Source organism: Thermobia domestica, chromosome 17 (genome assembly GCF_964235325.1).
Source record: "Thermobia domestica chromosome 17, izTheDome1.hap1.1, whole genome shotgun sequence".
NCBI lineage: Eukaryota > Metazoa > Arthropoda > Insecta > Zygentoma > Lepismatidae > Thermobia > Thermobia domestica.
In genome coordinates, this window is record NC_137470.1 from 9,093,805 (window position 1) to 9,110,860 (window position 17,056).

At 37.4% G+C, this 17,056-nt stretch overlaps 1 protein-coding gene across 5 annotated transcripts in view; it reads right to left on the reverse strand.

Annotated features, from left to right (window-relative positions):
- LOC145674562 (dynein axonemal intermediate chain 3-like) overlaps positions 1–17,056 on the reverse strand; it is a 141,175-nt gene that overhangs the window by 86,718 nt on the left and 37,401 nt on the right. For 2 of the 5 annotated variants that reach the window (XM_081744748.1, XM_081744743.1), the window contains exons 2-3: positions 13,769–13,949; positions 5,025–5,302 (exon numbers count right to left, since the gene is read on the reverse strand). In XM_081744748.1, coding sequence (XP_081600874.1) covers positions 5,025–5,240 — 216 coding nt within the window. In that variant the 5' untranslated portion in view covers positions 5,241–5,302; positions 13,769–13,949. Of the gene's footprint in view, positions 1–5,024; positions 5,303–13,701; positions 13,950–17,056 lie in introns of all 5 variants that reach the window. The other 3 variants (XM_081744746.1, XM_081744745.1, XM_081744747.1) reach the window with 3 other exon arrangements.

The following is a 17,056-nucleotide window of genomic DNA, read 5'->3' on the forward strand; positions in this document are numbered from 1 at the left end:
ACAAATGTTCTGTAAGTGTTCGTTAAAACGTAAAAATCTGTCAAACATTATACCTATATCCTTTACTGAATCAACTTTTTGTACAATATTTCCTTGTATTTCATATTGACTACCATAATATTAAGATTTATTACTGTACTAGCTGAAATGCTCGGGGAGAAAGTGTTTATATCAAGTGTTAGAACAAGCATGGGAAATGAATTTGGACTTAAAAGGCATCGACTGTGTCACTATCCACCTCATGGATTGGAGACTAATATTGAACGTTTTCTATTATTTTTACATGCCATTCTGTTCTCATACCAACCCACACCGATGAGACTGAATTTGGACTTCAACGACGTTGAAAGTCTCATTAATAATCTCAGCAGCTCCCAAAACTATGAATTGGACCCTAATATTGGTCAGTTTTGATTATTTCACGTATCCTCTGAGGCCTTCTCCTCCCCTTGCCGAAAATGTACTAAAACCTAAGTTAGGTCAGGATCCACTCTACAACAAAAAGCATCAAAATCGGCGCATCTAGGAGATCGCAGACAAACATCGTTAACTTTATATAAAGGGTGTCTCATAAAGAATGCAATTTTAGAAAAGACCGCCATTTCTGTACTAATATGTTGACAGCACTGAACGTTAGGCGATTTTCACCTGCTGTCGTTGTGGTTAATAGTTACGGAGCTCTAGTAGCGCATGATCGTCATGTGTTTTATGTACGACTAGGAATGGAGCACTTCATGAGAGAACAGTGTGTTGTCATAGTGGAAATTTATTATAAATGTGGTGGGCGTTCCATTCCTACATGTACCGAAAACAAATGACGATCATGCGCTATTTGGCGTTCCGTGACTACTAGTCATAAAGACAACAGATGGAAATCGTGCAACGTCCAATGCTGCCAACTTACTAGAACAGAATTGGCGGGCATTTCAAAACTTGCATTTCATATGGAACACTCTTTACGTAGAAGATGTCCCCGTTGCCATCTGTTAAAACCAACCCGTTGCCACCAAGTGGCATGTTTCTAAGTTAAGAGTATTGCGACATATTCAATAACTAACTAACTAACTCTATGGCCTATGGAACCCGGAGGTTCAGTGCCGCGTTCACAAAAGCTCTCCACTGACTTCTATCCTTAGCTAATTGCATCCAGTTTCTACTTTGTATTCCTATCTCTGCGAGATCCATCTTAACATTGTCCTCCCATCTGCGCCTAGGTCTTCCTAATGGTCATTTTCCTATGGGTCTACCAGTCAAGACTTTGAAAGCGTTTCTACTTTCTTCCATTCTAGCTACATTGCCTGCCCACCTAAGCCTCCTAGACTTCACGACCCTAACAATGTTGGGTAAACCGTATAAACTATGTAGTTCCTCGTTATGAAGCTTCCGCCATTCCCCATTCTCGTTCCTCTTGGGTCCGAATATTCTTCTCAGGATCCCGTTCTCAAATACTTTCAGTCTATGTTCTTCCCTCAGACTAAGTGACCATCTTTCACAACCATACAGAACAACAGGCATGATTATCGTTTTATATATTTTAAGCTTCAAATTCCTCGACAGAATTCGCGATGACAAGAGATTTTGAACCGAATAGTAACACGAATTCCCTGCTTTTAGTCGACATTTAATTTCTAGTCGTCATATTCAATGTTTTGCATAAATTTTCAAACAACTGCTTTACCCTTAGAATACGCATTTTAGCCCAAGTAAGATGATAAAATCCCAAGCTATCGTATGCTCCGATCATGTACCATAAACCGTCGAAAAATGAAATGAAATCTTTGAGTTTTACGTCCCACGGTTATGCCGGTTAGGCTAAAGGAGACGGTGATGATGAGTAATGAGTGAAATGGTGGAATGAAGAAAGTGGGAGGAAACGGGAGAACCCCGAGAAAACCCACGCACACGGTGTTTGTCCACCACCATAAACCACCGAAATCGGTCCCGTGGTCTTGGAGGAGTTGAGGGATAAAAATCGTTACAATAATTTATATACACAGTATATAGAAGATGCCCCTTCGTCCCGCCTTAAAACGGGAATTTTCAGAAGGACTGGAGCACAGGTTATTTTAATAAAGAATTTCTATACCAAATTTCATCTTCCTAAGTTGACAGGATCGTGACAAACTCAATTTTTCGCATAAATGTCAATCCTCCTCTTCACCCCCCCCCCCCTTAGGATACGAGTTTTAAATCAGAATCACATAATAGAAACTTAGACTATGGCATGGTCCTGTAATGCCCCAAAAATTTTCAAAATCGGTCCAGCTGTCTAGAAGTTCGCAGATAAACATAGTTTCATTCATTCATTTATCTATATAGGGTGTAACAAAAAGCTGCGGCAAAATTTCAGGGGTGGATTCCTTATGGGTATACAAGCAAAAAAGTTCATATGACCATATGTCGGGAAATGCATCGTTACAGAGTTACGGCCATTGAGCCGCCTAATGGCCTGAAAGAGTCACATTCTGGTCGCCTAATTAAGCTGGGAAGATAATTTTGGTATCTATGTGTTTCTGAAGGACGACGCTTTCCGCCGATATGTATTTTATGTATATGGATGGTACCACGGCGGACAGGGGAGGGTAATTAGGTGTTTTTTTTTTCATCAAGATTTTGTGGATGGCATTCCTTCTCCCTTGAAGGTACACTCATAAAATGCATATCGGAGGAAAGCTTCATCGTTCAGGAACATATTGCTACTAAAATTCCTAGCTTAATTAGGGTCTGAGTTATTGAGGTTTAAATTGAGTCACATTAAGGGGCGACCAGAATGTGACTATTTCACACCGTCAGCCGACTCAATGGCCCTAACTTTGTAACGGCGCATTTCCCGACATATGGTCATATGAACTTTTTTGCTTGTATACCCATAGGGAATCCACCCCTGAAATTTTGCCGCAGCTTTTTGTTACACCCTATATACCCTAAGAAGTTGAATATTTTTAAAAACGCTGTGATATCGATCCGCTTATTTTAAACGAAGAACCCCCGCTCTCTCCCTTAGGGAACACATTTTGATAGAAATAACATGATAAAAACATAAGCTAGACAAGGGTCAAATCAGGTGTCAAAAGTTATCAAAATCGATCAAGCGGTCTAGGACGAGCTGAGGGACTAACAACGTTACTGTTCTTTATACCAGGTATATACAGGGTGTCTCAAAAGTCCCCTGACATAGGACAACTGTATTATCAGAGTTACAGCAAAATGCAAGAGGGGAAACCGTTTCCAAATGTAATGTTTTCAATCTAAAGTGAAGGAATTTTTTAAATCGGACTAGCCATTTGGGCTGTACATTCTTTATGCGCCCAATGTTAAATGAAAATGCAACGTTGCCACTCACCTGGACCCAGAACATAAGTGAATGAAGTTACGGTGGTTTACGCTAACGTATCGATGGCCAGCCATTTCAAACATGCCCTCATTCACCGTAGTCTTACAAAATTTATCTACGTCCCGGTAAATGGCAACGTTGCATTTTCATTTAACATCGGACGCATAAAGAGTGTACAGCCCAACGGCTAGTCCGATTTTAAAAATTCCTTCACTTTAGATTGAAAACATTACATTTGGAGACGATTTTACCTCTCACATTTTGTTGTAACTCTGATAATAACAGTTACATTATATCAGGAGACTTTTGAGATATCCTGTATATAGGTGTCATCCACATAGCTTTTAAACAATTTATATATTCATTCCACTATTTTTAGAATATACAATAATATAATGATAATTCCATAATTTATGTCCTTCAAATAGTAACTGTTAATTTTTTTTTCTTTAGTTGACGGATGCGAAAAAGTCAATTGCGTTCCGTTAGGCAAAAAAGGTTGTGAATGATGACAGATATCATGTCTTTTAACGTCCTTGCCTTTGGATAGAAACAAGTAGCTCAGTAGCAGAGGAAATGCTTAACAAAATAAGGCATGTAACTTTCAGTTCTACGTTTGTTGCAATATTACTTCACAATGTAACAGCCGTAACTTGAACACTGGAAATCATGTGGAAAAATGATTTCCATAATTCACGGATGTTACTGGAAATCGATCAGCCGCAATATTGACCAAGGATGTATAAAAATGGAATGAAGTCTTTAACGTCCCACGCGTATGTCATTCAGGATGCGAAGGCGAATTATTATTAAAGAATTTGTGGAATGGTAATGCGAGAGGAAACCGAAGAACCTGGAGAAGACCCATAAACATGACATTTCCCATGTTAAATGCATGCTAATATTACCTTGTGTTTGAGAATGCCGAAGGGTGTATTATTATTCATGATTATTCTCCGATCGGAAACAGCATTGCACGCCACTGATATATATACATTAATTCATTGATTCACTCACCAACAGATCTCCAAAACTACTGAAGATGTATCCGTTGCATCCTAGACTGTACATAAGACGGGGTTTTGCGAAATACGGATTCTAAGGAAGGATGGGGGCCTTGAATTATTTTTTCCAGCCGTTCGCCAGATCTCAGAAACTGTTAGGCGCAGAACGTTGAAATTTTGTATAAATATTATGTTTACGTACTAGGCTGGTAATAAGACGAGGTTTAATTTGTTTAATAATAAAGAATCCCTCCACCCACCCACACACACACATACATCTGGAGTAAAACTATAAGCTCCCGCATGCACACACGGGGAGCTAAATAGTTGTGTATTAGTTCTTACTTTTACAAATAATTTTGCAGTCCTTGCACTGTTCAGTTTGCTGTATTAACATACAGAAACTCAGATTCACGGATTTGGTGACTTCTAGCAAAACGACAACGATATACTCTCTACAAACACCAATCGGGTAGGTTTTTACATTATTTGAACACTATCCGTGACTGAATTTCAGCTTTTGTATATCATTGAGCGTTCATGTTTAGTATTTAAAGTTACATTTTAGTGCCTATTTTCCATGCTTTTTGTGGTTAAACATAATTTTTCTATTAATAAATTCAAAAAATAACTTACCGAAATACCGACAAACAACAAAAGGACAAAGAAGATGTTTAGAAACGTACCGTAAGTGCGTTTTGAAATCTGTAGAACTCTGATTTTTCAGCGTAATCCCGAATGTGATCTAACAAAGTTTCTTTCTTGAGATTCTTCCAAGGAAATTCCTGTGTCAAATCACTATTGGCTACAATTTCAAGATGTTCTTGCGTGGCATGAGAGAGACGAACAGGAACAACACAGTCTTCGTCTGTCATATCAGGTGTTATCTCGAAAACTTCCATGGCTTTCTTCAGTTGGCTTCTGGTTGCACTACGGCGAGTAGATTTTGGTGACCCAAGAGATTCTATACGAAGGAACGAAGTACATTTAATTAGTAAGAAATTAAATAAAACTTGTTACATAATGCTTCGTTATACTTTAATTATTCCGATATTTTGTCCGTCTAATAACCTACGGACAGCGTTGGGGCATCAACTTCTTTCTGCAAGAAAAGTACGATTTTCCTAGATATTGTTATTAGCTTTCTTCTTCTTTCTTAAATATGTACCTAAAATTCTGCTATCATAAACTTGTGAAAAAATACTAGCAATACTGATTATCTACTTGCAATACTGTTATTTCCGTAGCTGTTATCAATAATGTAAGTAAAAAAAACGGTAGGCATGCAAAGTACAAGTCAAATATTTTAAGATAGATAAAAATTTACTGGTATTGTTGGGTAAAACTGCTACAAGATTACTAATCAAGACCCAGCGATTCATGGGAACGAAGATTGCTTGTATGGTTTACGATCATCTTTGTGGGCTCTGGTAACCAATAAACTAAAGTTAAGATGAATAAAAGCAAAGAGAGAGAGAGAGAGAGAGAGAGAGAGAGAGAGAGAGAGAGAGAGAGAGAGAGAGAGAGAAAGCAAATCATTCGTTGACGTTGTTAAACCAAAATATTTTGCCCTACATATGATAAACCCACAAAGATTTGTAATAGAAACTTAACGTGAACGTTCTAGATTTTACATTGAGTCTGTTAATCTGACCACTCTAGTTTCTATAACTTTAGTAAAAATAAAATCCGACCAAAGCAAACACTTATTATTATTAACCTGTCTGACAGTTTCGGCACTGTTTCATGCCTTCATGAGAGACATGAATACGAAAAGGTATCAAAAAGTTCATGCAATCACCTACAAGAAATCCACTTTGGAGAACTTTGACACCATGGTGGTATTGGTCTTTCTCTACGTAGTCACTATGCCTAACGACATATTTTTGCCAGCGGTTCTTCATTTTCCGTAAGCCTGTTTTGTAAAAGTCTGTAGTTTGGCTTTGAAACTACAGTTCACCCTCAGAAATGGCGTCATTCCTAGTGTGAAAATAGCGTTCTCTGAGTGGACGATTCATGTCTCAGAGGAGAAAAAAGGCATTTGGTGCTAGATCCGGTGAGTATGGGGGTGCCGCAATATTTCATATCCTAGTTCCATTGCCTTCATTATGGATGCATGGGTAGAATGAGCTGGTGCATTGTCTGCCAAAAGCAACATCCCTTTTGTGACCAAACCACGACGTTTCTTCTTCAGTTCCTCCCGTAACTTAGTCAGGACATGGGAATAATAGCTCGCCCCTGTGGTAGGTAGTCTGTCATGACGACCCCTTCACAGTCCAATAAAATGGAAAGCATCACCTTTGCGGCAGACTTCTGCACTCGTACCTTTTTAGGGATAGGAAAGGAGGGGTGTTTCCATTGTTTGCTCATTTCTTTTGTGTGTGGGTCATAAAGATAAAACCAACTTCCATCAATTGTCACTATTCTACTGGAAAAGTCCTCTTCATCCACGTCACAGCATTTCTCTTCATCCACGTCACAACATTCACGTCACAGCATTTCATCCACGTCACAGCATTCATCCACGTCACAGCATTTCTCTTCATCCACGTCACAACATTTCTCTTGCAGTGTCCTTGCGATTATGCTTCTGGAAGATGTGAACAGTCATGACACCCACCCTGCTGACACTTCCTGATGTTGCAGCTGGTTGTGAATGTTACTCCAAACAGACTGATAACTTATATCTATTGCACACACAACCAGCATGGTTATCCTTCTTTCCATGGTTATCCTTCTGTCTTCCATTATGATCTCAACTTTCTCTGTTAAGGCAGCATCATCAGTGAAAGATGATCTTCCAGATCTGGAGGCGTACGCGGTGGTCATGTATCTAGTTTGGAATTGCCGTTTCCATTTGGACACCATCTCACAGGATGGAGTTCCATCCCCATAGACTTCTTTCATCTCTTCGTGGATCTGCTTTGCTGATTTCCCCTAAAGATAGATGAACTTAATGACGCTTTGTGCACCAAGTAGTGTTGTAAATAGAAAAAAAAAAAAAAACGTTCGTATTTTTTCAGAAATGTACGTTTTTTTTAAAAAAAAACTGCCTCTCGTTTTTTTTTCTAAATTTTCTTTTTTTTTTTTCAAATTGTCATTTATAATGCATCTTACGTCTATTTAAGTATGAAATATTTTTATGTACGCGTAATCACCGTAAAATGCAACATAAATTAAACGCTAGATACTGATACGGTACAAATATTTTACAATTTATATGAATAGCATACCTACTAACAATTCGGGTTTCAGCACTTTTCATCAATATCAACAAAGAAATAAAAGTAGAAATGAAATTTTATTTTTTCGTGAAAGCAGGCCTCTAATAAGTACGAAAATAATGTCACGAACAGTATAAAATTCAAATAACTTGTCTAAAGGTAAAAACTAATACTAATTTGCCCAAATAGTATTTTTCTAAATATCATATATGAATTATTTGTCTAGTAGATATATATGATATGCAGAGCCGGCTCTACCATATGTGCAATACGTGCGTTTGCATAGAGCGGCAAGTTTGAAGGGTCCGGCAAAATCTGTTATAAGTATATTATTTAAATTAAATATTTCTTGTTGGAAATAGACTTCATGATAATGGTAGTTACATTTACTAAGCTGACCTTCTATTTGAATACTACATTCATAAATTATGTTTAGGTCACATTAGTTTAAGGCCACATGGACAATGCTAAAGCAAATGGTCAAATAAATACAAGCACAAATTGCTTGATTGTTGTCAAATGCAAGAATTAAATTCTCGAACAGTGTTGAACACCTTATCATTTAGTTAGTTATCACAGTTTTGATATGACAACTAGTCTTGTTTTTGTCACAAACAAGTTCCTCATCATTGAAGATAGAAACAAGATTTTAAAGAAATGTTAACAGATGTAGAAGAAAATCAAGAAATAAAGATAAAATAGCTAGTTGCACTGGAATTGCAAACTGATACATTGAGATTGAAGCTCGATATTGAATTCTATAAAAATGATTACCATCTTTCATCTTCAGGTGTGTTTGCTTTATCTTTCGCTAACATAATAGATTAATATTTAAAGAAAAAAAACAGACAAAACAAGATTCTATTTTTAGTATTTAAGCTTTTCTGAGTGCGACTGCACTTACCCTCCCCTTCGTTGTTCATGCTGGAGTAGCATACTTAAAATCATGACTTTTAAGATATGTTATTTCTGGAGAAAGGGGGAGGCGGCAAATTGTGCCATTGCACGGGGCGACAAATTGCCTAGCGCCAGCCCTGATGATATGTATATACAAGATATGAATATACGATGACACAATTTGAAGTAATGCAGGGTGTTTCAAAATTATATTAGGATTTTGAAACTTTGTAGTATCTATTAGAAATAACTTACAATTATAAATATTATATCAAATGAAAGAGGAACTCAAAAAGTTTTGTACGCACGCATACACATGCATCGTTTCTTTTGTCTGCCGTTAGAAAGAGCAAGTAGCAAAGATGAAGACTAGAGAGAGAACAGAAAGCTTTCTATGTTTTAATAAAGACTGAATTTGTAATTACAGTGCAACCGTCTGTGTGAAGAATATGAAGGAGACGCTTGCAACTACGTCCTTATCGTTTGCAGTTGCTACAGGTCTAAAGCCTACAGACTACGGTTTACGTGCCAATTTCACAAGTGAAATATTGCTGCATAACAATTAAGATTTTTTGGATCGTGTCGTCTTCAGTGATAAATCGATATTTCACCTAATGTGAACACTCATAATGTTCGCATTTTGGCGGTCAGCAAATCCTCAAGAGATGGTACAATTAAAACGAGACTCCTCTAAATTGAATGTGTTTTGTGCCCTATGGCGGAAAGCTTATGGGCCTTTCTCGCCTATCGACTAGATGCGTGCCGTGTGACGAATGAATCTCACATCGAACACTTGTAGCAAAGACTGTTTGGTGTAACGTAATAGTCCCAATAAATGTATTTTGTATAAGAATGTTTGTAAGAGCGCAAAAGATAAAAACTACATAGAGAGAGAGAGAGAGATAACCTATATTTGACTGGCCTACGTCTGAAGTGTGCTACCATCTGGTGGGCAATTTCGGTACTAGGACGGAGCTAAACCGGGCCGTGACGAATTGCCATCACTTTGGATCTAGCAAGTAAGACGTAGGGTTAGAATTTAGCTTACGTCTATAACAGGTGCTCTCTTACTTGATGTATTGTTTATAATTGTACGTAAAATGTAATAAGTACTACGAAGACTTAAAACCTTGATATTCATTTTGAAACACCCTGCATTTCTCACCAACAGTGTTGAAACTAAGATGTAAAAAGGAGAGAAAAATTATTGTTTACAACAACGATATTATTATTAGTCGAGACTAAGGTGCGTTGCAAAATGATACGACCACCAGAGTTTATTCAACATAACTCAAGACCCAAGAGAAAATGGCAACGAAATACAACGTAAAGTAATAGCTGTTAGTATGCACTAAAAAAAGACATGGAGAACTCAGGTGTTTGTCCTGATAACGAGCAGTCAGGAAAGAAATAAACCAAAAGGTGGATATTAGCTGTTGCAAAATGATACGATCACTGTGTGATAGAGGGTGTTACTGTAGGTTGGTGAAGGTTGTTGGCGCTCGAAGCGTTTCCAAGCAGGAAACTAGATTTCATGTGATTGAAGAACACAGAGTATCGTGTTTGGAACGCACTCGTAGTGTGTATGACGGAGATTAGGAAAATGGGTCGAGGGAGCGCTCTCTCTAGGTAAGAAAAGGACCAAATTATGGCTTATAAAGCTGAAGGAATATCTTTCAGGGCTATAGGTAGGAAAATTGGGCGCACCACGTGTGTGGTGAATAATTATTTGAAACTCGGACCAAAGTATGGTGTAAAGAAGTCGGTCGGAAGACAACGGAAACTAACACAGAGACAAGAAAGAAACGTATCGCGTAAGCTTAGTGGTGGCAATACAAGTCTAGGCAACCTGTACGGTGATCCTACCATAAGCGTCCACAAATCAACCTTGTGCCGCGCTGTGCAATGTGTTGCAATACAAGAAAAAGAAAGTTCAACCTCGACTCACCGTTGATCACAAGCGCAAGAGACTACGATAAGCGAAAGAGCATGTGCACTGGAAAGAAGAATGGAAGCGGGTAATCTTTAGTGATGAAAAGAAATTTAATTTAGACGGGCTAGATGGGTGGGCATGTCATTGGTATGATTTGAGGAAAGAAGAAAAGATATTTCTCAAACGGTAGCAAGATGGCAAGTTTATAATGGTCTGGGGTGGGTTGGATCTTATAGTAAAACCAATCTCGCTTTGCTTTCTTGCCGTATGAAGGATACTGATTATCAAACTTTGCTCTAAGATAATCTGCTCCTCTTCTCTACTGCAATTGGTGGACCTTCGTGGGTCTTTCAACAAGATAATGCCCTGTTACATGTGGCCAATTGTACAAAATAATGGTTTGACTACAAAAACGTGGTCGTAATGGATTAGCCTGCAATCTCCCCGGATCTGAATCCAATGGAAAATGATTGGGGTGTGTTGTGTCGGCAAGTGTATGCTGGAGGTCGACAACACGATAGTGTCGAGTCTTTGAAAGATGCTATTATTGCTATATAGGACGCACTTGTCATTTCCACGTTATAGAACCTAGTGAATGCCATATTTGGCGCCATTTCAACTAGCGGTGAACAGTGGTTCATACATAAGGTATTAAGTGCAGTGGTCGTATCATTTTGCAACAGTACATTTCACTGTATACCCATTGTTTCTTGTATTTCTACATACTGTGATATACAATAAATGTACTACTTGCTTGATTTAATGTGATTTATTGTCAGTGTTACACCAACTATCTAATCTAGTTAACTTCCCTCACTTTGCATACACTTTTCGTACCTTAATGCACTGGTCGTATCATTTTGCAACGCGCCTTATAACTAGTACAACAACACGGGTTACTAGTAAAAAAAAAAAAAAATGTAATCAAATATACACTCGTAACCCTTTCGGACCCAGGTAGCCAAAGTGGCACAAACAGGTATGTCAGTTTTTTAATCCGCACCTGTGTGGACACTAATTAAGATATCGGGATATTATTTTTTGCCAAATATGGTTGGACGATAGTTTATTATATTAATTTATTTTTTTTCTGGGTGTCGAATTTCATTCTCAAATTGCACCCCAGTCAAAAATTCGAGAATTTTCGAATTTCCTTTTCCTTTATTTTTTATTTATTTATTTATTTTTTTTTTCCTGTAGCTTCATTCGTTGTAGAAAGACCTCCTTAAGACTTGCCAGGTACATACCTCGGGTGGATTCCTAACTGTTGACATCAATAGGATGGGCCTACTTTTCTAGTTTTTCCCTACTTTTCTGTTTACCGTAATATATTTTTGGTAATTAGAAGCTTTGTTACACCATGATACTTTAATTCCGCCATGATACTTGTAGGATATATTAGTAATGTACCAATTTTTAATTTAAGATAGTTTGCGTCTGTCTGGTAGCAGTGTTGCCAGCTACAGAAAATTTTAATTCCAGATTTTAGGGGGAAATTTTGGGAAAATTGTCTGTTTTGTCTATATCATTTCCCTCTTGTTGCCTACATCGGAACAAACGTAGCAGTATCTGAAAGTCTCGTCTTTGCCCTACACAACGCACTATAGAACGTTTTAATAGGATAATTAGGGGAAGTACAGTTGAGGTTTACAGTAGACCTTGTTCTCTAATTGGAAAAATAACTGATTTTTTTTTTTTTTTTTTTTTAGGTAGAATGAGATATTTTTTATTGACATGTTTACTTTATTAGATATCGTTACAATACTTGTAGGATATATTAGAGGGATACCAAAGCTTATTTTAAGATAGTTTGTGTGTATCTGATAGTAGCGTTGCCAGCTGCAGAAAATTTTAATACCAGATTTTAGGGGGAAATTTAGGAAAAAATCCACTTTTGTTTATATTATTTCCCTGTTGTTGGCTACATTCGAACAAACGCACAAGTGTCTAAAAGCCTCGTCCTTAGCGTACACAGCGCACCATAAAAAGTTTCATTAGAATAACTAGGGGAAGTACAGTTGAGGTTTACCATGTTCTGTAAATGGTAAGAAAATGGTGAATTTTTGAGGTAGAATGAGATTTTTTTAAAATTTCATACTTACTTTGTTAGATATCGCCATGATACTTGTAGAATATATTCTTGGGGTACCAAGGTTTATTTTCAGATAGTTTTCGTCTGTCTGATGGCATTCTTTCCAGCAAAAACAATTAATTCCCAATTTTAGGTGAAAAATTCGAAAAAATTCCCTTTTCCCCTCTATTTTTTCTCTCTTGCTGGCCACATTGAAACAAATGTACCACTACCTGAAAGCTTCCTCTTTGGCCTACAGAACGCACCATAAAAAGTTTCAATAGAGAAACTGTAGCCCCGGCATATCTGTCGATTTTTGATTCTGAGGTGTAAAACGTGTCAAAACTTCATGTGTATGATGACAGAGAATTTTTTCTTTTCCTCTTTGAATGGAAGCCAGCGACCTCAGGATTTCACTATACCTTGTCAACACACCAAAGATTTTTTTAGGTGACTTGAACCCATATTGCAGCAGTGGTGCTAGATAGAAAAAGATTTGAAATTATGTTAGGGATTTTTTTGTAAATTTTCACCCCTACATTTCCCTCAATAATTTCCCACCCGTTGGCAACACTACAATGAAACTTACACCAAAAAATAGCCACATTCATTTTCTAAAAAAACAAGGCCTTAACCGTATCAATCGAATAAATCGTTTTTGAGCAATAAGTCACTAACTGAAAATGTAGGGAAACGACAAAAATGACCTGGGTCCAAAAGGAATAATCACACAATTTTGCTCGTATAGGTACAAAAAAAACAAACGGTTTGTAAGTTACGAGGGCTTCGACTGTTGATTATTTCAATAATCTGCAACATAAATCAATAAATAATAATTGCCAGAAAAAACAGACATTTGAAAAAAAACATGAAAAAGAACGATGTTTTTTATTGAAAAAAAAAAACTTCACAGAAAAAAAACGTTTTTTTTTACAACACTAGCCCCAAGCTTGTCAATCATTGCACATTCAATGATTTACCTGCAAAATGAGTTGTTCTAAGGAGTCCAGAATTTGCAAGGATAACATACAAGAACCCAACTATAAAATGCATGTACGAGGGGGGTTTGTAGTTCGTCGCCATCAGGTGATTGCACGTACCACAGATTAGTAATAACAAGTACTTGCTTTGGTCAAATTTTAATTTTATTTAAGGGAATGAGATTTATATATGAAATGTACCATCAAAAGATAAAGATTGGAAACGAGATCCAAAAACACCATATTTTAATTGCTTACGTTTTTCCCATGAGCGTTTTCTTGTCTGTGAAAGATAATCCTGGAATCTGAATAGGTTTCTTGTTACCTTTTTTGTTGTTTATCTTTTTCAGTCTTTAGAACATCCTCAATATGGAGAGATTCTGGCGTAGCCGCCGCCGTCCTTAGTGGTTCTTTTCCTTCCTCGATTGTTTTCGTTTTCTCTTCCTTCTTGTCTTTTTCACCTGCCATTGTGTTAGAATTGACTTTACGAACTTATATATCTTCTGCTGAAAATACAATTAAACCTTTAAGAAACGAGTATAAATATATCAAAGACAAAATATCTTGTACAAACAAAGCTTTTCACGTACGTAAGAACTAACAGAAAACAATTGGACTGTTGACCGTAGAACTGCACGTTGACCGTAGTCCAAAACTGCACATTTCATTAATGTTCAATAGGTGTACAGAGTATTCCTTGCAGGGTGAAATTCCCAGACTTTCTGAGGTGAGAGAGATGAAGCTCGGCATATGAACTCTTCATTGAAAATACGGAGAACAGGTGTTTCAGAGTTTTGGAAAATTCCGCGCCAAAGGGTTAGACGGGGAAAGGCATTTATAAAATATTCAAATTTCCCTTTCCTGAATCAGAAAGTGCCAATTGTAAAGACTCATTAAAGTTGTAGATCTGAAATTCAGTATAGACTTTTAACTAAAAATAAGGAAACGTATATTTGAGCGTTTCCCATAATTCCAGTCCAAAGGAGGAAAAGGTAATAATTTCAATGATATTGAAATTTCCCTTTAGTTATTCAAAAAGTGCCGAATGTGGGGATTTGCTTAAGTTGCACGGTTGCTTTTGTTGTGAGTCAACGTAATTGTGGATCGTCCCGTTGGCTAGATGGACTAGTGTTTATGGGTTATGAATGGAATATGATAAATAGCTTGGAGTTTTGGTGGTTTACTATAGATTTGGCCATGAATTGGACAATTTATATACACACAGGGTGTTAATGAACTATACCGACAAACCTTAAGAGGTGATTCCTTACATCAAAATAAGAGAAAAAGTTCATATGGACCTGTGGGGAAAAGTGCATAGTTTCAGAGCTAGAGCTGTTCAAAATCACGAAAAGGCCAAATTTCAAGAGGCCCTATTTCGAATTTGACAAACTGTGGATGGTAGTCCTTATCAGCATAAAGCAAGTCATTCATACGCAGTCCAAAACTGCACATTTCATTAATGTTCAATTGGTGTACAGAGTATTCCTTGCAGGGTGAAATTCCCAGACATGCCATCAATCGAATTTTGAGATATGCTCTGATTTTAAGATTGGTCCAAAGTAGGCAAATGACAAGTCTTCATAGCAGTGAACACGGAATTCTTTGGCGCTATGTCAGAAGTGTTAAGGATTGTCAACAGCACGATCTCTCGTACTCGGGAAAACGCATGCTGCGATGTCTTCTTTCACGCTTTTAAGTGAAGAAAACGTGAAATATACCGTGATGAAATACATCGCCGCACACGTTATTCCGACCAAAAAGAAACATGGAGCTGCCGGTTCCTAACACTTCTGCCTTCCCTCCAAAGCATTGGATGTCTATTGTTGTCAAGGCTTACTTCCTGCCTTTGGCCCTCTTTGAAATCAGGGTATATCTGAAAACTCTATTTAGAGCATATGTGAGAATTAAACCCTGTAGGGAATACCTTGTATATATATGAGAATATTGAAGTATATAAACAAGTTTTTTTCAAAACAACACCGACAACGTTTTGCACGTGATTCTTGACACCAAGATAAGACGAAAAGTATAGACCAACCTGGGTGCACAAATGCTTCCTTGCGCAGTTATAGGCTACCGAAAACATGAAAAAATGAACTTTAAAGATCCAAAGATTCAAAGCTCCAAAACTATAGGACCTAACTTCACCTCCGGTCAAGACTTCACTTAGGAATTAATATATATACTATCCAAAAATACATGTTTTAGAATCCTAAAGTACACACGTAACAAATTTTATAGAGAAAGTTTTGCTACAGGCATATAATTTGAAGTATTCACTAAGTACCTCTATAAAAATTAATGCTGAAGTACCACAGGATTCTAAAACATGGATATTTGGATAAAGCACATACTGGTTCCCAAGTGAAGTCTCGACCCGTCGACGGTAGGTTCCACAGTTTTGGAGCTAATGGACCTTTAAAGTTCACTTTTTCATGTTTTCGGCAGTCTATAACTCCGAAAGGAAGCATTTGTGCATCCAGGTTGATCTATACTTTTCGTCTTATCTTGGTGTCAGGAATCACTTCCGAAACGTTGTCAGAGTTGTTTTGAAACACCCTGTATATGGGAACGTTGGGAATTTTATGGAATATATATATTCCCATAAAAATGAAGAATATTTTCTTTTGAATTAATAATACAGTTTATCACTATATTAATAGTAGTTCGATGTAGAAAAATAAAACTGTGTAGTTGAAAAACTGAAGTGTGACTAGGAATAGTTAAAATAGAACCGCCTTATGCAGAGTCGTTTTGATGCATGATTAGCGTCGTACTAAGAGCCTGACTACTACAGGAACCTTATGTTAGTCGAACTCTTTAGCATCGCACTAATCACGCGTCAAAATGACTCTGCATACGGCCCTGTGTGTTTAAGTGATTGATGATGAACAATGAACAGTGTGGTAGTTCGAAAAGTGTTAAATATGGCAGCTTAAAGAGACCATGTGTTTCAAGATGGCAAGTTTTTCTTCGTAATGGGAATCATGGGAGTGTAGAATTGTGGGTAACAGTTGCCAGTTTCCAAATCCATCAACTGTGGTAAGTGAAAATATTGGAAGGAATGATTTGCAGTAGATTGAATGGATTAAAATTATGGATTTCAGGAAAAGGAGCAATTAAATAATGTTTATTCACAGGTAAAAGGTATTGCACGTATACACTCTGACTAGTAGTTTGTGTTTGATATGTTTGCTTCAAATGTACTTGATGTGCAAGATGTTTCAGTTGTCTGAAGGGAAATGGTGGTATGGAAGAAATATTCTTGGGCACGTAAAGTTATGTTTGATATGTTTGGTCAAAATTTACTTCATGTGCAGGTTGTTTGAATTGTTTGAGGAAGGCAATGAAAAAGATTTAAACTAAATGGAACACAATGAAGTATTTTAGGAGAAGAAACAACTAAGTACCGTTTAGTCACTGGCGAAAGGTTGTATGGTTGCATGTATAGAACAGACCAGTGCTTGGTTTTGATTTGTGACTTATAACTTAACGTCCCGGTCAGCAGCGAGGCTATATGAAACGGGACCTACTGATTAATGTGGAACCCGAGCCACATGAGCTCCCACCGGGAATCGAACCCGGGCCTCCCACTCCAAAGGACAAGTGC